The 19,549-nt window shown below is 37.1% G+C and overlaps 1 protein-coding gene across 6 annotated transcripts in view; it reads right to left on the bottom strand.

Annotated features, from left to right (window-relative positions):
• The window catches only part of elapor2a (endosome-lysosome associated apoptosis and autophagy regulator family member 2a), a 66,894-nt gene that overhangs the window by 26,051 nt on the left and 21,294 nt on the right, over positions 1 to 19,549 (bottom strand). For 2 of the 6 annotated variants that reach the window (XR_013798491.1, XR_013798492.1), the window contains exons 13-22: positions 18,872 to 19,009; positions 18,516 to 18,779; positions 18,085 to 18,258; positions 17,825 to 18,008; positions 15,897 to 15,993; positions 15,647 to 15,748; positions 13,681 to 13,807; positions 12,800 to 12,978; positions 12,529 to 12,703; positions 1,778 to 1,928 (exon numbers count right to left, since the gene is read on the bottom strand). Coding sequence is in view for 4 of the 6 variants with exons in the window: in XM_079620251.1 (XP_079476377.1) it covers positions 3,892 to 3,960; positions 12,514 to 12,703; positions 12,800 to 12,978; positions 13,681 to 13,807; positions 15,647 to 15,748; positions 15,888 to 15,993; positions 17,825 to 18,008; positions 18,085 to 18,258; positions 18,516 to 18,779; positions 18,872 to 19,009 (1,533 nt within the window). In the remaining 2 variants the exon portion in view is untranslated. Of the gene's footprint in view, positions 1 to 1,777; positions 1,929 to 2,914; positions 3,961 to 12,513; positions 12,704 to 12,799; positions 12,979 to 13,680; positions 13,808 to 15,646; positions 15,749 to 15,887; positions 15,994 to 17,824; positions 18,009 to 18,084; positions 18,259 to 18,515; positions 18,780 to 18,871; positions 19,010 to 19,549 lie in introns of those variants that run through there. The other 4 variants (XM_079620254.1, XM_079620253.1, XM_079620252.1 and 1 more) reach the window with 4 other exon arrangements.

Below are 19,549 nucleotides of genomic sequence, written 5' to 3'. Positions count from 1 at the left end.
GGGAGGCGAGACTGCAGTCTGCGCAGAAACACAAATCGAGAGCGAGCCTCCCTCACCCACTGCAGCAATTTCATTCAAGTCAGAGTGGGGATCGAGAGTCTTACTGCAGAATCAGCCAGCTGTGTCTAAACGAGTCACTGTGTGGAAAAGTTTAAAGAAAACTTTCATAGAAATGTTCATGTTTGACATAAATCTGCACACACCACGGCAGAATACGCTTGTCAGTCCTGTTTGGTTGTGAAAGAAACAGACAACCTATAACCAGTCGAGTTAGACGCATTCCTGTCAACATATTTTGACATTCCTGTCCGAAAATTTTGTCCTAACCATATCCCTACCCCTAAACCTAACTCTACCCCCTAAGTTATCCCCAAAATCACAGGTGAATAAGACTGATGTAGAAGCATCAAACCCTTACTGTAACTGCCTAAACTTGTCCCTCAAATCTGATTGGTTGATTGTAATGTTGATCCAGGAACATGTTGCACTTTGGTTAAATCAGGTTAGGCAACCAAATTGACTACTTGACTCTTACAGGAGTCGCATCTGAATTTTCAGAGCAAGTTCAGTTGATGTGTGAGCAGAACTACAGTCAGTAACTAGCGACGAGTGTAGCATGTGATCAGAGAGCTACAAAACGCCTGTTGAAGGGATAGTTCACCCAAAAATGAAAATTCTGTCATAATTTACTCACCCTCATGTCTTTCCAACCCTGTATGATCTTTCTTCTGTGAAACACAAGAAAATATTTTCAAAACAGCCCCACAACATTCTCTAAATTAGCTTATTTTGTGTTTTGCAGAATATAGAAAGTCATGAGGATGAGAACATGATGACTGTTTTGAGTGAACTATTCCTTTCAGTGTCTGGGCATAGGAGGATATTGTGTGTGTGTGTTTGTGTGTGTGTGTGTGTGTGTGTGTGTGTGTGTGTGTGGGGGGGGGTAGTTGTGAAAATATTTTATATAGAATATATTTAGAATAAAACCTAAATTCAAATAACACATACATAATACAAACAAGTCTTGATGTTTACTATGGTTATTTATCACTAAGGTTATAGGCAAGACTCAAGGCCAGGTCCCAATGGTATCTGCACATTCTTTTCCCATATTTTCTGTACTTTTTTGGTAGGAACATCTGCATAATTGTGTTATACAGAGCTGTATTACGGATTCTGTCTTATTGGAAGCTAAAAATGTGTCATCAAATTAGCCAAAATATTTATTGAATGAACACAGAAGGGGTGCGTATTACTTTATGAAGGACAGGGTTTCCAATTCTGTGAAAATCCACGGAACTGCTTTCACGCGGGCCTGAGAGTTTGAGAATGGGATAGTTTTTTTTTCTTTTCTGTTGTATGTAGAGGTTATTTAAGAGTCAAATATGTTAGTAATAACAGTACATTTTTCAATCCCATATACTTTTTTCAAACAGTTTTTCTGAAACGGCATGTTCATTGGATGTATCAAGAACAATTTGGGGTGATTTCAAAGTTGTATGTAAGGGTTAAAAAGATTTCTCACAAAAAAAAAACAATCTCCTTCAGATCTGTAAAAGAGGTATACCGTACTTTAGGAAGGCACTGAACTTTTCGGTTTGAACACAAAAGCAATAGAACAGTACCCACGGTGCAGTGTGCAATAAAAAAGGACATTATGACATCACAATAAATCAACTAAATGATGAATTGTCTTTGTTTTTCCTCATTTTGGGGTTGTGGGATGACAGTAAATCTTTATCAAACTTCAGACATACACAAACACCCGTTGACATACCTTCTAAACGCTCAACGTCTCAGTGACTGTGATGGATTCAGATGTCTCACAAAGACGAGCATTTCCTCACTGACAAAATAAAAACGTCCCCGCGTGTTCTCTCTTCTACTAAATTATTCTGCTGACATCCAATCAGCTGGCTTCTGGCTTTCTAAAGAGGATGAAGCAGAAGAGATTATGAGTAGGGAAAATGGAAAGCAATTTTTGCCAGGGATTTTCTGGCCAGAATAATACATCGGAAGTGCTGAAGTGCTGAAGCCTTTGAAAACCCTTCCTTTTATCAGCCACATAAGTTCGCCTGAGGAGAGAGAGGACAGGTGAGAGAAAGAGAGAAAGAGAGAGAGAGAACGGCATGAATGAGAGCGTGAGAACGGGAGGTAAAGTGATGGCTGAGGGATAGAGATAGTGAGGGAGTTTTTTTGGTGAATTGTACACATCACCCTTCTTCTGTCCTCTGTGGAATTCTAATGGCTGTGGCACAGAGTCAAGGCTTTTATGGGAGATATCAGAACCGCTGCACTTTTCCAGGTTAGACACGAACTCTTCCACCTACAACAATATTTCTGAAGCCCTGGGAGACGACGAATCACAGGAATGAGGGAGAGTCAGAATGAAAGAAAGTGAGATGTGACATTCAGATATACTGTAGTGAGAGAACTAATGAGGAACGTACAAAGCGTTTGCTGCACCGATACAGCATTACATATGATACATTACATGATTCAATGATGCAAACTGTGATTATTCAGCGGAATTCAGTGTTGATTAATTTAGGTTCAATTGCTATGTAGAGTTCAATACAGCTATAAAGCCTATAAAACTAAAATTATTAAAACTAAAATGACTAAAAGCTAAATAGAAATATTAAAATAACTCATAAAAAATCATATAAAAATTACTAAAAGTTAAAACTAAAATTAGAATAAAAACTGAAGATCTACAGATAAAAGCCCATTTGATATATTAATACATAGTATATATATTAGATGACTAATACTCAAATAACACTGCTGACTATGCTGACTTAGTTATAAAAAATCCATCATACTTTTTCACCATATTGGGAGTTTTTGTGCTTAAATTCAAACAATAGTTTATTATAAATTATATAAATAAATAAAAACATAACTGACATCAGTTGAACGCAGTTACAGGTTTATTTCCTTGTAAACATGCACACAAAATGAGAGAGAAAAAAAATCACAGAATTATTCATGTGAATAATATTGCCAACATCTAACACTTCAGAGTAACAGTGGACCAAACAAAACAACTAAATCCCAGCAGCACAGTAACTGTAGGTTTACACCTCATTCAGAATCAATATGGGACTCTCAACAGATCATTTACCCAGATTTCACGTCGATGGGTCTTAAAATTTCATGAATAAAACCCCACCGGCGGTTCATTAAGTTCTTTAATTAGATGGCAAATCTAGTGAAAGTTTAATCACCTCAGTCTGCCGTCGCTGTTCTGAAGGAATACCGTTTCTCCTTAATCTCCTGTGTTTGTCTTAATACTGTAAGCCAAGCAGAATGACGCAGAGGTATGTCAAAAAAACATAAAAATAGCTGAACAAAAATGACTCCTGCTTTGCTGTAATCTCTTTATTCATAGACTTTATTCATGTCATATTTCATTTGGAATGTCACCATCACAGTCAAATAGGTTACTTAAGTAAAAAAAAAAGGCTATTTTGGACATACTTGAACACAACACACTTTACATGGCTTTCCAGCGCTGTTTAGCTGGGATTGGAAGCGCCTGTCAGTGAAGCTTAACGTCTGAGTGTATTTGTGTGTTCACCCTGACCCTTGGCTACATTCGCTCTGACAAGCAAGACTCATGTAAAGTCGTGGCTGACGCTCCAAAAAGCTTCTGGACTGGAGAGGGAGAGGATTGGTACACATTTACAATAGGAAAACACACACATACACAACTGCATAGTGACACATCATGACAGAAATATTCAATGAGCATGTCCGTCCGAGTTCCTGAGGTGTCGCAGGCTTGTTTAACCCTATTCCTTTTTTTTTAAAAGGCCACTGCGTGTGATATCGAAGAGAAAGGAACTTCCATTCATCCCTTTCTTTTCGGTACCCCTCTTCACTCTTCTATCCCCACACAGACTTCTCTGTATTGGAGAATTTCAGTTGGACGGCTTCGTCGCTCTTCTTGTTGCCCTAGAAACAGAAACACGGTTTTGAAAACGCAGCCAAAACGGGAACAAATCACTGAACGCAGGCGCGACAAATGTACACAAACAGAGTGCAGAATCGCACTCCTCGTCAAGGTCGCCTCCCTTTGAAAAGCCTGCCCTGCGAAGGCCAAGGACTGTCCACGGACACTGCACGTTGCTAGGACAACCAGTGTGCAAATCAAACAGCGAGTTGCGGTAAGCTAGGCCTGTTAAACAGAAAGACAAATGACCTGCAACTGCCTCGGTACGGATTTCAGGAACGCTAAAGAAACAGTTATTCACACAGAAGCCTGGTCACAAAACCTCAGTTGCCTACATAAAACGTATTTGAATGCATCATAGGCACGCTCCCTACGCAAAAGCTGCTCTAAAAGGTAGCCAGCAACATAATTTTGCCTTTAAGACATCTTGTTTTTGGCAAAAACAAACATAGAGAATGCATTGCGACGAGCAGAGTGAAGATTCGAGATGGTGGATCACTTGAGCTGAGAGAAATGTAGATTAAAAATGTACATGTTGTATTTTATGAAATGTTTCCATGAAAAGTTTAAATTGCATTATTTTACCTAATATATACAGTCATGGCCAAAATTGTTGGCACCCCTGGTAAATATGATCAAAACTGGCTGTAAAAAATAAATCTGCATTGTTTATCCTTTTGATCTTTCATTCAAAAAATTGCCAAAATTCTAACCTTTCATTGAAGCAAGAGAATTGAAAGTGGGGCTAAATCACAATATGAAATAAATGTTTTTCTCCAAAACACGTTGGCCACAATTATTGGCACCCTTTTATTAAATACTTTTTGCAACCTCCTTTTGCCAAGATAACAGCTCTGAGCTTTCTCCTATAATGCCTGATGAGTTTGGAGAACACCTGACAAGAGATCAGAGACCATTCCTCCATACAGAATCTCTCCAGATCCTTCAGATTCCCAGATCCATGTTGCTGCTTCTTCTCTTCAGTTCAGCCCACTCATTTTCTATAGGGTTCAGGCCAGGGACTGGGATGGCCATTGCAGATCTTGGTTTTGTGCTCAGTGACCCATTTTTGTTTTGATTTTGATATTTGTTTTTGGATCACTGTCCTGTTGGAAGATCCAAACAAGATGTCCAGGACCTCTGGCAGAAAATTAGGCCCACAGCAGTAAAGATACAGCAGAGTATTTCATTTTACACATGGGGTATACTTTTTTATCCCTGTGTGCACCAAACCCATCTTAAGTGTTTGCTGCCAAAAAGCTATTTTTTTGGTTCCTCTGTCCATAGAATGTTTGAAAAGTACCTGACACTACTGGCACTTCAAACGGGACAGGTTCTATGGTCAGATGAAACAAAAAATTAGCTTTTTTGGCAGCAAACACTTTAGATGGGTTTGGTGCACACAGGGATAAAAAAAGTACCCCATGTGTAAAATTAAATACTCTGCTGTATCTTTACTGCTGTGGGCCTAATTTTCTGCCAGAGGTCCTGGACATCTTGTTCAGATACATGGCATCATGGATTGGATCAAATACCAACAGATAAAAAATCGAAACCTAACAGCCGGGGCTAGAAATCTTATAACGGGCCATGTTTGGATCTTCCAACAGGACAGTGATCCAAAAACAAATATCAAAATCAAAACAAAAATGGGTCACTGAGCACAAAACCAAGATCTGCAATGGCCATCCCAGTCCCTCGCCTGAACCCTATAGAAAATGAGTGGGCTGAACTGAAGAGAAGAAGCACCAACATGGATCTGGGAATCTGAAGGATCTGGAGAGATTCTGTATGGAGGAATGGTCTCTGATCTCTTGTCAGGTGTTCTCCAAACTCATCAGGCATTATAGGAGAAAACTCAGAGCTGTTATCTTGGCAAAAGGAGGTTGCAAAAAGTTTGCCAATAATTGTGGCCAACGTGTTTTGGAGAAAAACATTTATTTCATATTGTGATTTAGCCCCACTTTCAATTCTCTTGCTTCAATGAAAGGTTAGAATTTTGGCAATTTTTTGAATGAAAGATCAAAAGGATAAACAACGCAGATTTATTTTTTACAGCCAGTTTTGATCATATTTACCAGGGGTGCCAACAATTTTGGCCATGACTGTATCTATTTTTTAAAAGTCTATTTATTATTGTGTTGTTAGCTTAGCAACATGCTAACTTCTAGTCAACGAACGTAATTACAAAATTTACCTTTTTTACTTTATGAATACACATTCCAATCCTGGTCTTACTGTGAATTATTCATGAGAATTGTATGTAGGCCTATTCCAAATTTGCACACAAAAAAAAAAAACACATTGTACTAACTTTAATAACTCGAAACGATTTCACTACCAAATACACTCACTTTAACTCTTTCCCCCGCCATTGACAGAAATTTCTGTAATTTGTGGGAAAACGCTTCCCCGCCATTGACGCAAATTTCCGGGTTTTCACTATTATACGGTAGGGGGAGCTATGCAGGGCTTAATTTGAGCCAGAACACGCCGGAACATGTTCCGGCACCTCCGGTGTTGGATCCGGAACCTTTTTTATTGGATCCGGCACCTAAAAAAGGTGCCCGTTCCTATGTCACTATGGAAAATTAATCACCTAAATTAAAAAAATTGAATTATTATTTGTGTAGTGCTCAATGTTGTTATCGATAGAGAGGCGCAGATGGGGTATTATTTCATCCGCAACCGCATCACAAAACTCATCATCCGCACCAAAGTTTTTTGACATTCAATTTTCAAAGCCGCACCCGTCCACCATTCGCTGATTGTTTTGCGGTATATGGACGATACAATGCTCTGCTGATGCGAGCCGCGAGAAAGCCCTTGTCTGTTCTAGAAAGGATGCAGCAAAGATATTTAATGATAATGTATGAGGCATAGGCCTACGCTGAGTTTCATTCATTTATGATGAGATGCGCTCCAGTTAACAATACAATGCAAGTGAACGCGACGCGCCGGCGCCTCAATGTCACGGTTATTATCTGCTATATTTGCTTTTTATTTATTAAATACATGCAATTGGTTGATGAAACATTTATTAAAATTAAGATACAATTTATACAAAACGAAATTAACTTTAAAGAAATGCTTTTTACATGGCAAAACTTAATGAAGTGGTAAAAATCATGTCTGGCGATTTACAAAACAAAACTTAAGTGGTAAAATGTTTCCCGATATATTGCACATCTTATGATCCTATCTTTTATTACAATTGTTTTTGAGCTAAAATGTAACGCAGCATATATATATATATATATATACACACTGTAGCCTGTTTCTTTTATCAAACATGTTTGGGGCCAGTCAAGGGGTAATTAAACTGCACGATCAGTTATCGGTAATGATACATTGTTTATTATTGCAAATGTTTATTATTGCAAATGTTTTTTATTTGTTTAATAAATCTCATAATGATGGCACATCAGTTATTTCTATCTCAAATGATTGGGGTCGGTCAGGGGGTTCTTGGCTAAAAATAAAATTATTATTGAAAAAAAATTGAGAAGCACTAGGCAGTGTAATTTTTTTTTCCGGGACCTCCCACGTTACAAATTAAGCACTGGAGCTATGACACATCTTTTGAAAGGGTACTGAATCTCCTGATCAAACAAAACATGTGAAGAAGATGCAGAAACAAGCTTATGTGCAAATGTAAAAAAAATGTGATCATCAACATTAATCAGCATATAAATCAAAACTGCCTATAATGTTACTGAATGAAATGTTGACCCAGGAAGAGCTATATGACTGCAGGCATTAGGGGTGTTGATGGACTCGATTTACTCCATCTCATTTTTGTTCATCGTTCTGAATCCGATCCAGATGTAGTGTTTTACAAAAACATGATTTTCTCAGTTTTGCTTAAAATGTTGCGCTTTTTTTAAATGAAACTCACCCACATTAACGTGTTGATAAAAGCATGAAGCTAAAGCAGAGGGTCTGTTCCTTCTTTTATATATTGCATGTTCAGATATTCATACAACAAAATATTATGAGGACCATGAAAATTTTATAAAAATGATCAAAAACACTGGCGGTGGCTTTTTTTATTTTTTTAATCGCTGTGTGAAAAGTGTTAACAATTCCCTTCAGAAAGAAAAAAACAAAACAAAAACTTAAACCACCCATTTTATTATATTCATAATTTATTTTAATTTTTTATCTTAGACAAAATTTTAATTGAGGGATAATTTGGGAAAAATCAAGTGTAGCGTTAGTTCTGGCAGGTCACGTTAGTCAGGCTCGCAGCAGCTGACTGTCAGCTGATCCACGTCTACCTAGGAATGCGACGCCTATCACTGTATACATATATAAGCTCCTTCAGTATTATCAGCAGCTATCGCATTTCTCAGGAGCTAAATACCCTCCTCCATCCCCAGCTCCTCCTCTCGTCAGTCAGGATTTGGCATTCTGATTCCCCTTGAATCAGAATAAATTCTCGAATTATGTTGTACTTTAAAATCCTGATTATGCTAGGCTGCATGTATGCGCAGGGAGTTCTCTCCCAGAACGGAACCATACCGCCAATCCAAACTATATGCTAATTGTCAATCGTATAGTATAGTATAGTGGTCCAGACAGAACGCTGAAAAATTGCAATGCTGGGCACTTAAGGTTGCTAAATTTCACCATTATTTTTAAAACCCAAAGTAAAAGTTTTTTTTTTAAACAAATTCAGTTCACAAATGTATTTGAATTATTATTATTTTTTACAAAGTTCATATGGCATAAAAGAGAAACGTCCCATTTTTTTGTGAGGATATTGTATTTTAAAGATAATTTTGGAAGTCTTTACAAATCATTATTGGAAAGTGTTTAAACAATGCTTCATGCTTGTTCACTGAACCATATACAATTATTACACATCCACCTGTGGAACAGTCCTTTAGACACTAACAGTTTAAAGGCGAAAGAAAATTAATGTCACAGTTCCAATAAGGAAATAGACCTTTCTACGGACTCTAGAAAAACACCAGAAGAAAGATGCCCAGGGTCCCTGATCACCCGGTGTGAACATGCCATAGTCCTGCGGCAGGAGGCATGATGACTCCAGATGTGGCCAAAGCAATAAACTGCACTGTCTGTAATGTAAGACGCGTAAGACAGCACAACAGGGAGACGGGAAAGACAGCTGATAGTCCTTACAGTGCCAGACCACGTGTACCCATATGTCCCCTCAGACGTATATATATATATAGCTGGTTTAAACTGTTTTCTCAAACTGGCCAAGCTGGTGTGTAAGCTGGCTGCCCCCTCTAAAACCAGGCTGGGACACCAGCATTTTCTAATTATTCTTCAGCAGGGTTTATCTAAAGCAAACCAGTCACTAGGAACATGATTGATTAATTCCTCTCAATTTGGATTCTCTTAATTAACTTCCCTGAAAATTGCAGGACCAAAACTGATTCCATATACCGCAGGAAATCTGAGCACGTTCCCACGGGAATCCCTCGTACGGCATCTTCCTGGAGAAAACGCTCGAGACTTTAAGTGACAATGGAAATTCTGAAGAGTGACGCTTGAATACAATGCTCTTCCTCTCAAACTCCCTTCTAATTGGCTGTGAACACAGTGCGACACACCACATATGCCAATGCAGCTCAACAGTCTTTAATCTTACAGATGTTGCTAGAAGTCCCTCAGCGGCTCCTTCAACTGCCCCGAGTTAAACATAAAGGCATACACACACCCACCCTCAAGCAAACTCTCAGCTAAAATTTCTGAATGCAGTCGCTGCTAGAGGGAAAAACAAAGAAAAAACAGCAAAGCAAGAAAAAAAATAAACAGTACAGGGAGGGTTGAGCTGAGGTCATTTCAACTGAAAGGCTATGAAGAAACTGCAGTCCGTGAAAGGGAGAATTATTAAGAACTTGAAGCACTTTTTCTAAAATACTTCTGTGAATGACCAGTAGAGGTCACTAAATACATTTATGCATTTGGCAGACGCTTTTATAAAAAGCATTCAAGGTACTCATTTTATCGGTTCTTGCTTTCCCTGGGAATTGAACCCATGACCTTGGCCTTGCTAGTGGCAAGCACTACTGTTCGAGCCACAGGGAAGCTCAAACTAAATAAATAACAGTCATTATTTTTGCAGTTCTGCTTGGTGCTGCTAGTGGCACAGAAACATAACACTGCACCTTTTTGAAAAAGCTGTATGGCTATGAAGTTCAGTGGTGATAATGCATAAGTTTCAGAATTGGCTATTTTCTTTTTACTATGTTTGTGTAATAAAGAGACAGAGTGACACTAGAAACTAAGGAAAGATTCAAAAAATGAAGACAGTTTCCAGTCATAAAAAAAAATACAGTTGAGTTCTCAAGATTTTTATATTTTTATTTAGTAATAATAATAACTAATATTATTATATTTACTATATACACTCAATAATAATGCTATTCGATTAAAAGGAATTAATTTTTTTCTTATTCTTATTAGAGGACAGTCTGAACTGGGCTGGTACGATCTGCTTTTTTGCCTCTGATACCAATTCTGATAGCTGGGATTCAGTATTGGCCGATACAGAGTAGCGTTCCGATACTAAAACAATTAAAACAAATTGAAAGTGCTGAATTACCTAATAAACTGTATCTGTATGTATGCCTCACTGTGGGGAAGAGACTGTGATTATTCTTTTGTGAAAGGCATCAGGCTTGACTTAAACATTTTCCTAACTTTGTAAAACAATATAAAGACAAAAATGTAGTGAATTATTGATTAATTGTGGACCAGTGCAGGAACTGTAAATAAACAAATAGCTTCACTAGCTTGGTAGACATTCAAAATAAACAGGAATCAGGCCGACTCCATTCATGGTCTCGTGTAGCCAGACCTTCAGACTGACGGCTGAAGACCGACGGTCATGTAGTATGACTCACATTCACGATAAACAATATGTATACTATAAAATACAGACATTTCTTTTAAAATTTTAAGCGCAGCTTTTTAATAAAGCAGCAACATATGATAAATATGAGAGAACAAGAAAGGCTATCAATAAACTTTTATTGAGCAAAAGTATTGTAATATGAAAGGCTCCAATACAGAGCAGCACGAAACGCTTAGATGCGCATAATATCGGATTTTGATCTCAGATGGCCGATACCCGATCCGGCAATAAATGGCAGTATTGGAGCAATACCGATAGACTATCGGATCGGCACACCCCTAGTTACCATAGCAATTTTGGAGTCTCTAACTCAATCCCTCTAGCGCCACCAACTGTCCAAAATTTCACTTACGTTTGTGCTAATAACTTTTGAACCATAAGGGCTAGAAACAACATTTATTTCCTCTGATTTCTTGGCTCAAGATCGATTCGATTTCGACCTATGGCGTCATTTTCCATCAAGAAAAATTTCCCGCCAATTTGAATTTTCCAAAAAAACTACTTTTTTAAACTACTTTTTACCTTAATTTAAGCAGGTCATCTTCAGACCATGGTGACCAAAAATTATAGAAATTCAAGTAGTTTTCAAATAACGCGCAACAAATTCAACAAAGAACACGGCAAAATGAACTTGAAGCTATATCTCGGCAAACCGGACCTGAGGTTACCTGCACAGTTTTGGCAAAGTGCCACCTAGTAGTCAGGAGATATGAAACTTACATTTTTGCTTTTAACTACTGAAACGTTTAGCCAAATTTCAAAAATCTCTTTGGATTTGGTGCAGCATGCAGAGTCGAACGATACCCAATTTTCCCACAACGGCCCTTTTGAATTTTGTCATAAAATGCTATGGTCAAAATTTTGGATGAAATTTCCAAAAATGCTAATAACTTTTGATTAAATTAACCTATTGTAATGAATAAGGAATCTAATCTTAATAGATTCATTGGGTCATGTCAAAAACATAGAAAATTGTGCCATAGTTGGCCAACCTTCCTGTCTGCCATTTTGATTTTCTTTAAAAACCTACTTTTTCTAACTCCTAGACATTTGTCAGATTTCCACCAAAATCAAATCGTATCATCTTCAAATCATGGCAGCAAAATATTATGGATTTCATGTCGATAGACGAAAACGTTTTAGTTTACCGCATCAACAAAGTTGATAGAATTATGCCAAAATGACTATATCTCTGCAATGCTTTGTTATTTTGACACCAAACTTTGCATGTGTTATTGACACTTTACTCTGACCACACCAATTTTGTAACAGCGCCACTTATTGGTTGAAAGTGATAAACCATTAAATCATATTACATACACTCCCAGCCATTACAGTTGGCATAACTGCTTCATTGCTCTCCTCATTTGTAAGTCACTTTGGATTAAAGCGTCTGCTAAATTATTATATGTAAATTACTTATCGTGTTCTTTGTGCTTGGCCCCGATAACTGCTGCTTGCAGCTAGATATTTCTTATTCTTATATCGCCATATTGATATACAAAAGATAATTGCCTAATTGTGCTGCCTTGCAAATCTCTTTTTTTAAATCATATTTTAAATGCAATTTTCAACAGAAAGGAAAAAAAAATCTATATTTTTCCCAAATCGTGCAGCCCGACTAACTTGTGAAGCTCATTTTAAGAAAATAATTAACACCTACTGTGGTTTCGCTAACCTTGGTAGTGATCGCTTTTAGCTTAGCCAAAAGAGAAGTCTTGTTGGCATAAACCACTACATCCTCTTCCTCATTCTCCTCCCCTTCTCCTTCCATAATGGCGCAGCTGTCCGCCACCGGCAACTCACACTCTTTATTGGCCGTCATCACGAGTTTGGAATATTTATACTCCAGTCTATCAGAGCACAAAGACAAAGAAGCATGAGCCTTATTAACAAATAAAGAGAAAATGTTGTGTTTCCAAAAACTTGAATAGTCACAGGAACCATACTTTTTGTTTTTCTTCCAAAAGTAGCAGGTCAATGAAACAAGCAGAGCAGCACAGAACACCCCAAGCCCAGTGACCACCTTCAGCCAGATATCAACCACCTCACATGGAGACGTTCTCTTCAGCGGGAGAGTCAGTGCGCCAGTACACAGCCGAGGTTCAGTCCACATATACACCGTGTCCTTAAAATGAAAATCACATCGTTATTTATACAAAATTGTCATTTAAATCACAGATGTCAGTGGAGAGTGAACTGATAAAAATGACAAATATTTCTTACCAAAACTAAAAGCAAAAAGGTTAAAAAGTTGAGTCGGTAACATTTTTTAATAGTTTTTATAAATAATTATAAATAATAATTTATAATAATAAAATAATAATAATAAAAGAGTCGCTTATGCTCACCAAGTCTGCATTTGAACAGCAGTGTACTTAGTTTGTTACAAATATAAAAGGGAAAAAACTGAGCAAGTCATTTGTGTCACTCAAAGCATCATATTCAAGCTAGTCTTCATTTTTCAAACTGCACCTGCCACAAATATGTGAACACACACTATGATTTTGTTTATAATTTTTGTTTAGGTGGCTTAAGGTGAGGAATAATCCAATTGGAGTTCTGGAGAAAACAAACTTACCCTAGATACATTTCTGATGATAAATTCAGTAGATTGATTTGAATAGCTTTTATTACTTACACCAGCGAGGATCAGACTACCGGTATTATTCTTACTATTTGATTTAAACCATGTATTACAATGAAGTTCCCTGCTTAAGCCGATTTTAATGACATTTGGTGCCTGCATACACACACATTTATTATAACACATTGTTCAGTCAATAATATATATATATATATATTTATTAGAACTAATGAAAGAGAGTACCTGCACTCCTCCCTTACAGGCTCCTTCAATGGCGTGGTAGTCGGCATTAGTGCAGCGTGGACACGCACTGGAGCTCTCCCACAGGAAGTAGAACGAGCATCCGTCACAGGTCCCAGCAGGGCACGTACTGACACAGGACAGAAAAAGTTAAACTAAACACATCTTAGCATGCTCTATCACACTGTAGAAGAAAGAATTTGGTTCGAAAGGTTAATTAAAATCAACGGTTATAATAGAATCTAAAAGCCAAAAAAAAAGAAAAAAGACCTCCAAGGAAGTCACTTAAGTCACTTTTTAAAGGAGTCATGAACTGGATTGTTTTAATATTTTATAGTGTTGCCTGGGATGTCCTTATAATGTTAGTATGATTTTTACATAAAAAAAATTGTCATAATATAGAATGAAACGCCATTTTTAGCCTCTAATTTGAACGCTCTGTTTTAAGGGGCGTGTCTGCTGTGAGACTTTAGTATAAACGCCCGCTGCTGTGATTGGCTTACATATTGCATATTGCATATGAAATAGATAGCATTACATGTGGAACTCTCTCAAACTTTTACTACGTTTTTACTATTACAGCTATCGAGATTAACAAATCGTGAAAAGTATTGTTTAAAGCATTATATTGAAATCTATTTCATCACATGAAAGGTTGCAGTGATGAGCACTGAGCGTGATCGCGTGAATAATGATCTATTGCAATTTTTGCACAAATGCCTTCACCAAATAACAATGCAAACACAATGTAAATATAGTAAGAGCTTCTTTGGGCAGTGTAACAACGTCATTGATTGTCCAGAAAAACTTGGGTGATTTGGAAAAGGGAGCGTTTTTTGATCATCTTCTGTATATAATTTAACCACAATTTAAATAAGATTATTTTCATCCTACTAAGAGAAACGATGTGAAGTTGATCGTTTAGTCACTGATGCATAAACAGTATTGAACGATTTTGAGAGAAAGATAATCTATCTGAACTTGAATAATTACACATCGGAAATCACTGATCACAGATCAGGCATTTGAATAAACATGATTCCTTACATGTTTGTGGCAGTAAATCAGTCAAAATTTCCGAATCCAACACAGGCGTTGCAAACAGACTTTTACGTCAAGGATCTGCCAGCAACGCCTGTGTCGGATTCGGAAATTGTGACTGATTTAATAAGGTTTAACCATGCATTCCTAATATTGGAATACGAAGGAAGCTTATGCAGCAACTGTCTTCTTCCACAACCAGGCACTGCACAATATTTCGTAAACGGCATGTTTATTGCTTGCTTGGTAGCTCGATCCGGTTGAGCAATCATCACCTCGTAGGCCTATGTTATTTAGCTTTTGCATGTAATGTGTGAATCGGTGGGCGGGGCTAAACAGGCAGTGTTGAAGTAGGCGTTGATCTTCTTCTGCGGAGGCGGTGTTTGATACCCTTTGACGTCATAGATCCCCACATTGAAAAACCTGTCGTTCGCTGTGCCTGGTGTCAATAAAAGCTTTTGTTGGACAAACAAGGATGTTTTCAGTTCTGAAACTTATAGGATATTCTTATAGTATGAGGAAAATGTAATTTCTCAGTTCATCACCCCTTTAAATTAAAATTTCACCTAGTATTTATTGCATTTTTTAAAATGCAAAATTTTTTAAAATAAGAATAGAGTAATCTAAAATAATTCTCAAGTTAGGTGTCTTCATAATTTGTATTATAGTTAAGATATTAAAAATATATAATATATGATATTTTAATCATATATATAATTTTATTTCTAGAATATGAATATAGTCTAGAAAATATGATAATAATTCTAATATAATACTATAAAAGTGACACCTTTGCGATTAAACAATAATAATAAAACGAAACCCATCAGTGGCCCTGCAGTGACGTGATTTGATATGTCATGGTGAGAGATGCCCAGTGTCAAATTTAGACTGAATTGGCAGTGTGCGTGTGCGCGTACGTACACACCTGGGCACGGATATGTCTCCCCTCGCAGTTCTCTCCAGGTTACAGCGCAGTGAAACCACTGCATTTCTGCCTTTCTTACATGAGGTTGTGACCTGTGGAGATCTTTATAAATAAAAGACACCATTAAACACATAATGGATGATAGAGGGAAAAGAACAAACCACATATCTTATTTCAAAACCCCTAAAACTAAAACCCTAAACAACCATCTGTGAGAGGCACTTAAGTTTGATGACGTAACTGCCTGTACCGATAGAAGAAGTGGACATCTGGGATTCTCTTGGGTGGAGATGGAAATAGTTCTGGTCTGGCGGTTATTCCGTTAAGTGATTTCTCCACTGTGGCTCCTGTGGCACAAACACACAAACCAGTCTTAAGAGGACACATGTGGGTGACAGCACAGCAGGAAGTGCTTAGTAAATAGGACCACCCTTTTTGAGTAATTAATCATATTTATCACTAAACAAAAGGCGTGTTTTAGATATGCAGAGTTGTATAACTAAGAGTGTGAATTAAAACACTTTAATTCTATGTAGTGTTTTCTATTTTAAAGTTATTCAAATTTATTTAATACTTATCTAATATTATAGATTATGAAGTGTGAATTTTCCAAGTGTCAGGACATTATGATCTTTTAATGAAAAAATTGGATCACTTTTGAATCATACAAAAGAACATATAACCAGTGCTTTTATATAAATACTGCATTCCATGTAGGTGCTGATAACCCTTCACTGAAATGTTGAAAACATATTTGTAATGGAAAACATACAGTTGTAATCAGTTGTAAAAGGTGTATGCAACCCCAATTGCAAATCAGGTTTATTGGCAAAATGTACAGACTTTCAGCTGTTTGCAATGAACAAATCAAACAAAAGTAATTGAAATAGCTCAACACAACAAATGTTTCAAGTGGTTTCCCCAAATTCAACTGAAAATGCAACTTTTAATGAGTTCTGCAGACTCAAAATTATTCAACCCCTTCTTGGCAAGCATCTTTAGTACTTAGTAGAACACCCTTTTGCTGTCATGACCTGCTGCAAATGAGATGTATAACCAGACACCAGCTTCTGGCAGCGTTTCTGAGGAATCTTAGCCCATTCCTCATGAGAAATGGCCTCCAGTTCAGTAATATTGTTGGGTTTGCGTGTTGCAACCGCCTTCTTCAAATCAAATCCCACCAGAGATTTTCTATGGGGTTCAAGCCAGGTGACTGTGATGGTATGCTTGGGATCATTGTGCTGTTGGAAGGTCCAGTGACGCCCAAGCTTCAGCTTCCTTTATCTGCCCCTTCCAGGTAGTGTAACCACTTTTCCTTTAACTTAAAACTTGCGAACTATGCTTCCAACTGTGTCTCTAGAAACATTTAGTGCCTTCGCTATATTTTTGAATCCTGTTCCTTGTTTGTGAAGGGTGATGAGATCTTCTCTATTTTTTGGACCATTCTTTTGACTTTGCCATATTTCTAACATGCAGTCAAATGTGACACTCAACAAACCTAACCAGTTCAGATATTATATTATAGTTACCTAAATATATTTTTATAATATGATATAATATAATACTTTCCCATTTAATTAATTACATCAAAATATAAACATAAAATATTACATCATATATTGTTTCCTGACAGGAGTGTTGGGGTGTAACATGATTACTTATGCACAAAAGTGTGTGAAAAACACTGTATTTCATCCCGTTTTTTAAATATACATAAATTATTTTGTATAATTATCCTTTCATAATATAAATCACAGGTGTATAATGCACTCAGATAGTAAAGACTAAATGAAATAAATAATGCATCAAGATGTTTTATAATTGCCACAGTCCCCTAGTAGTCTTCTCATTAACGTTAGCAGCACTGACAATGTGTTTTGCCCGTTATTGATATTATTGAGCTTTGGTGATTAAACTGCAAATTACTTTACTTTAGTTAAAAGTATTAATTTAATTTATAATAAAATAAACCATTAAGGACACTTTTCTCCATTATTTACTGATCATGGAAAGTCTGTTAAACATTAATTGATTTAATAAGATACAACATTAATTTTGGCATCCCTATTAGTAAGCATTTCAAATGAATAAAATGTGGACATCACATCTGCTACACTATCAAAAAGTCAACAACAACAACAAAAAAAAGTGTTTGAAATTTGAAATGATTCCTCTCACCCTGAAAAGTGTCGGCCAGGCTAATGGACTGAGAGGAAAGAGCTGTTCGTAAGCCCCGCCCATCGGAAGGAATAATCGTTGACTGACAGAGAAAGGCCTCCACTGAACTGCCCAGCTGACCACCTTTAGCATCCTCATTGGGCAGATCTGTGATATTATCTCTGCAGACTGCAGCCCTGTGACCCTGACAAAAGACAGATGATGGAATAAATAATATTATGTGATGTCATTTCTGCTCATTTCAGGTGTGTGTATTGTACCTCAGCTCCACACAGGCTGATATTGAAGAGATGGTAGTATTTTGTGCCTTTCGCAGTGAAGCTGGGCCCGTTCATGATGGACCCAGCCGACGTCAGAGCACTGAAGTCATACTGAAGAATCTGATTCTGGTGAGTGTATTTGAACAAACAGTCGCTGAAACACACACTGTGCTCCTACAAATTTAAACATTCAAGAGAGAACCATCAGACACTTATTACAGTTATTATTAACATAACACTTTTTAAATTTGTCTATTTTTTTAGCAATTGAAATGAACAACATTTATTTATTGGAAATTAAATAAAATAAAAACTTGAAAGTAAACAATTAATTTAACATTATTATAAATTATTGTTACCAAATGCATATATAGGGATGACACACACTACATAAAAAAAAAAGAAGAAAAAAAACTGAAAAACTGAAATACCTTGTTGCTTTTGCTGCCCGGCCCACACGGCTGGCACGCTTCTTTGCCGTAGACGTTCTGCCCAGACAGGACGGTGTTGGGAGGGCACTTTTGGCACCGGTTGGTCTTTTTATCAATGTAGTGTCCAACTGGACATGGCACACAGGAGGAGCCAGCCTGCTTAGACTTCAGGGCACACGCGCGGCACGCTGACGCCACCCCGTCCACGGCATTGGTGACAGACACGGAGTAAATCTTCACCATGTCATTTGCATACCGACGCACCTGATGGACAGTGACAACGACCATTATGACTATAGTCATTCTATAAACACATGAACATATTTATCACTGCGTGTATATGCATTTTTACTGACATCACTAGCCTGACTGGTGCGTTGGAAAGCCCAGGTAAACGCAAAAGTAGAGTTTTCAGTCATGATGTATGTGTAACTCTGTTTGGTTTTACTCCCATCCCATGATTCAACTACATTTGTGCTTCTTTTTTTCACATCCTGGAACGACAACAAACTCAATTACACTTCAAAAAGGAAAAAGGTGCACAAAGTATTTTGGTAACACTTTACAACGAGGTATCATTTGTCAGCATTAGTTAATACATTAACTGACAGGAACTAAAAATGAACAATATATTCTTACAGTATTTATAACCTTTGTTAATAAAAAATATATGTCACGTTAGTTCACAGTGAAGAAAGGATAACAGATGCAAGTTTTGATCTTAAAACGTATTAATAAATGTTGAGATCAATGTAGAACTTTCCAGCAGGTATAACTAGTGTTAAATATAAATATATATTACAAGTGATGGATGTTTATGTTATTTTCTTACTAGGTTAAAGGTTTGTTTATTATTATTACTGGTCGCCAGGTTATTTTTCTAGGCTATTTGTCTGTGTATGCTTAATTAGTTAGTGCGCAGGCGCCTCCGCCTTTAGGTTTCAGTTTCATTTAGTTGATGTTCAGGACTGGTATGCCTTGCCGGTGAGTGACTATAAACTAGCATTGCTAGTATTTCAGATAAATAATTAATG

This window comes from Phoxinus phoxinus, assembly GCF_949152265.1.
Source record: "Phoxinus phoxinus genome assembly, chromosome: 8".
NCBI classification, from domain to species: domain Eukaryota; kingdom Metazoa; phylum Chordata; class Actinopteri; order Cypriniformes; family Leuciscidae; genus Phoxinus; species Phoxinus phoxinus.
This window is presented reverse-complemented; position numbering and strand designations above follow the sequence as displayed.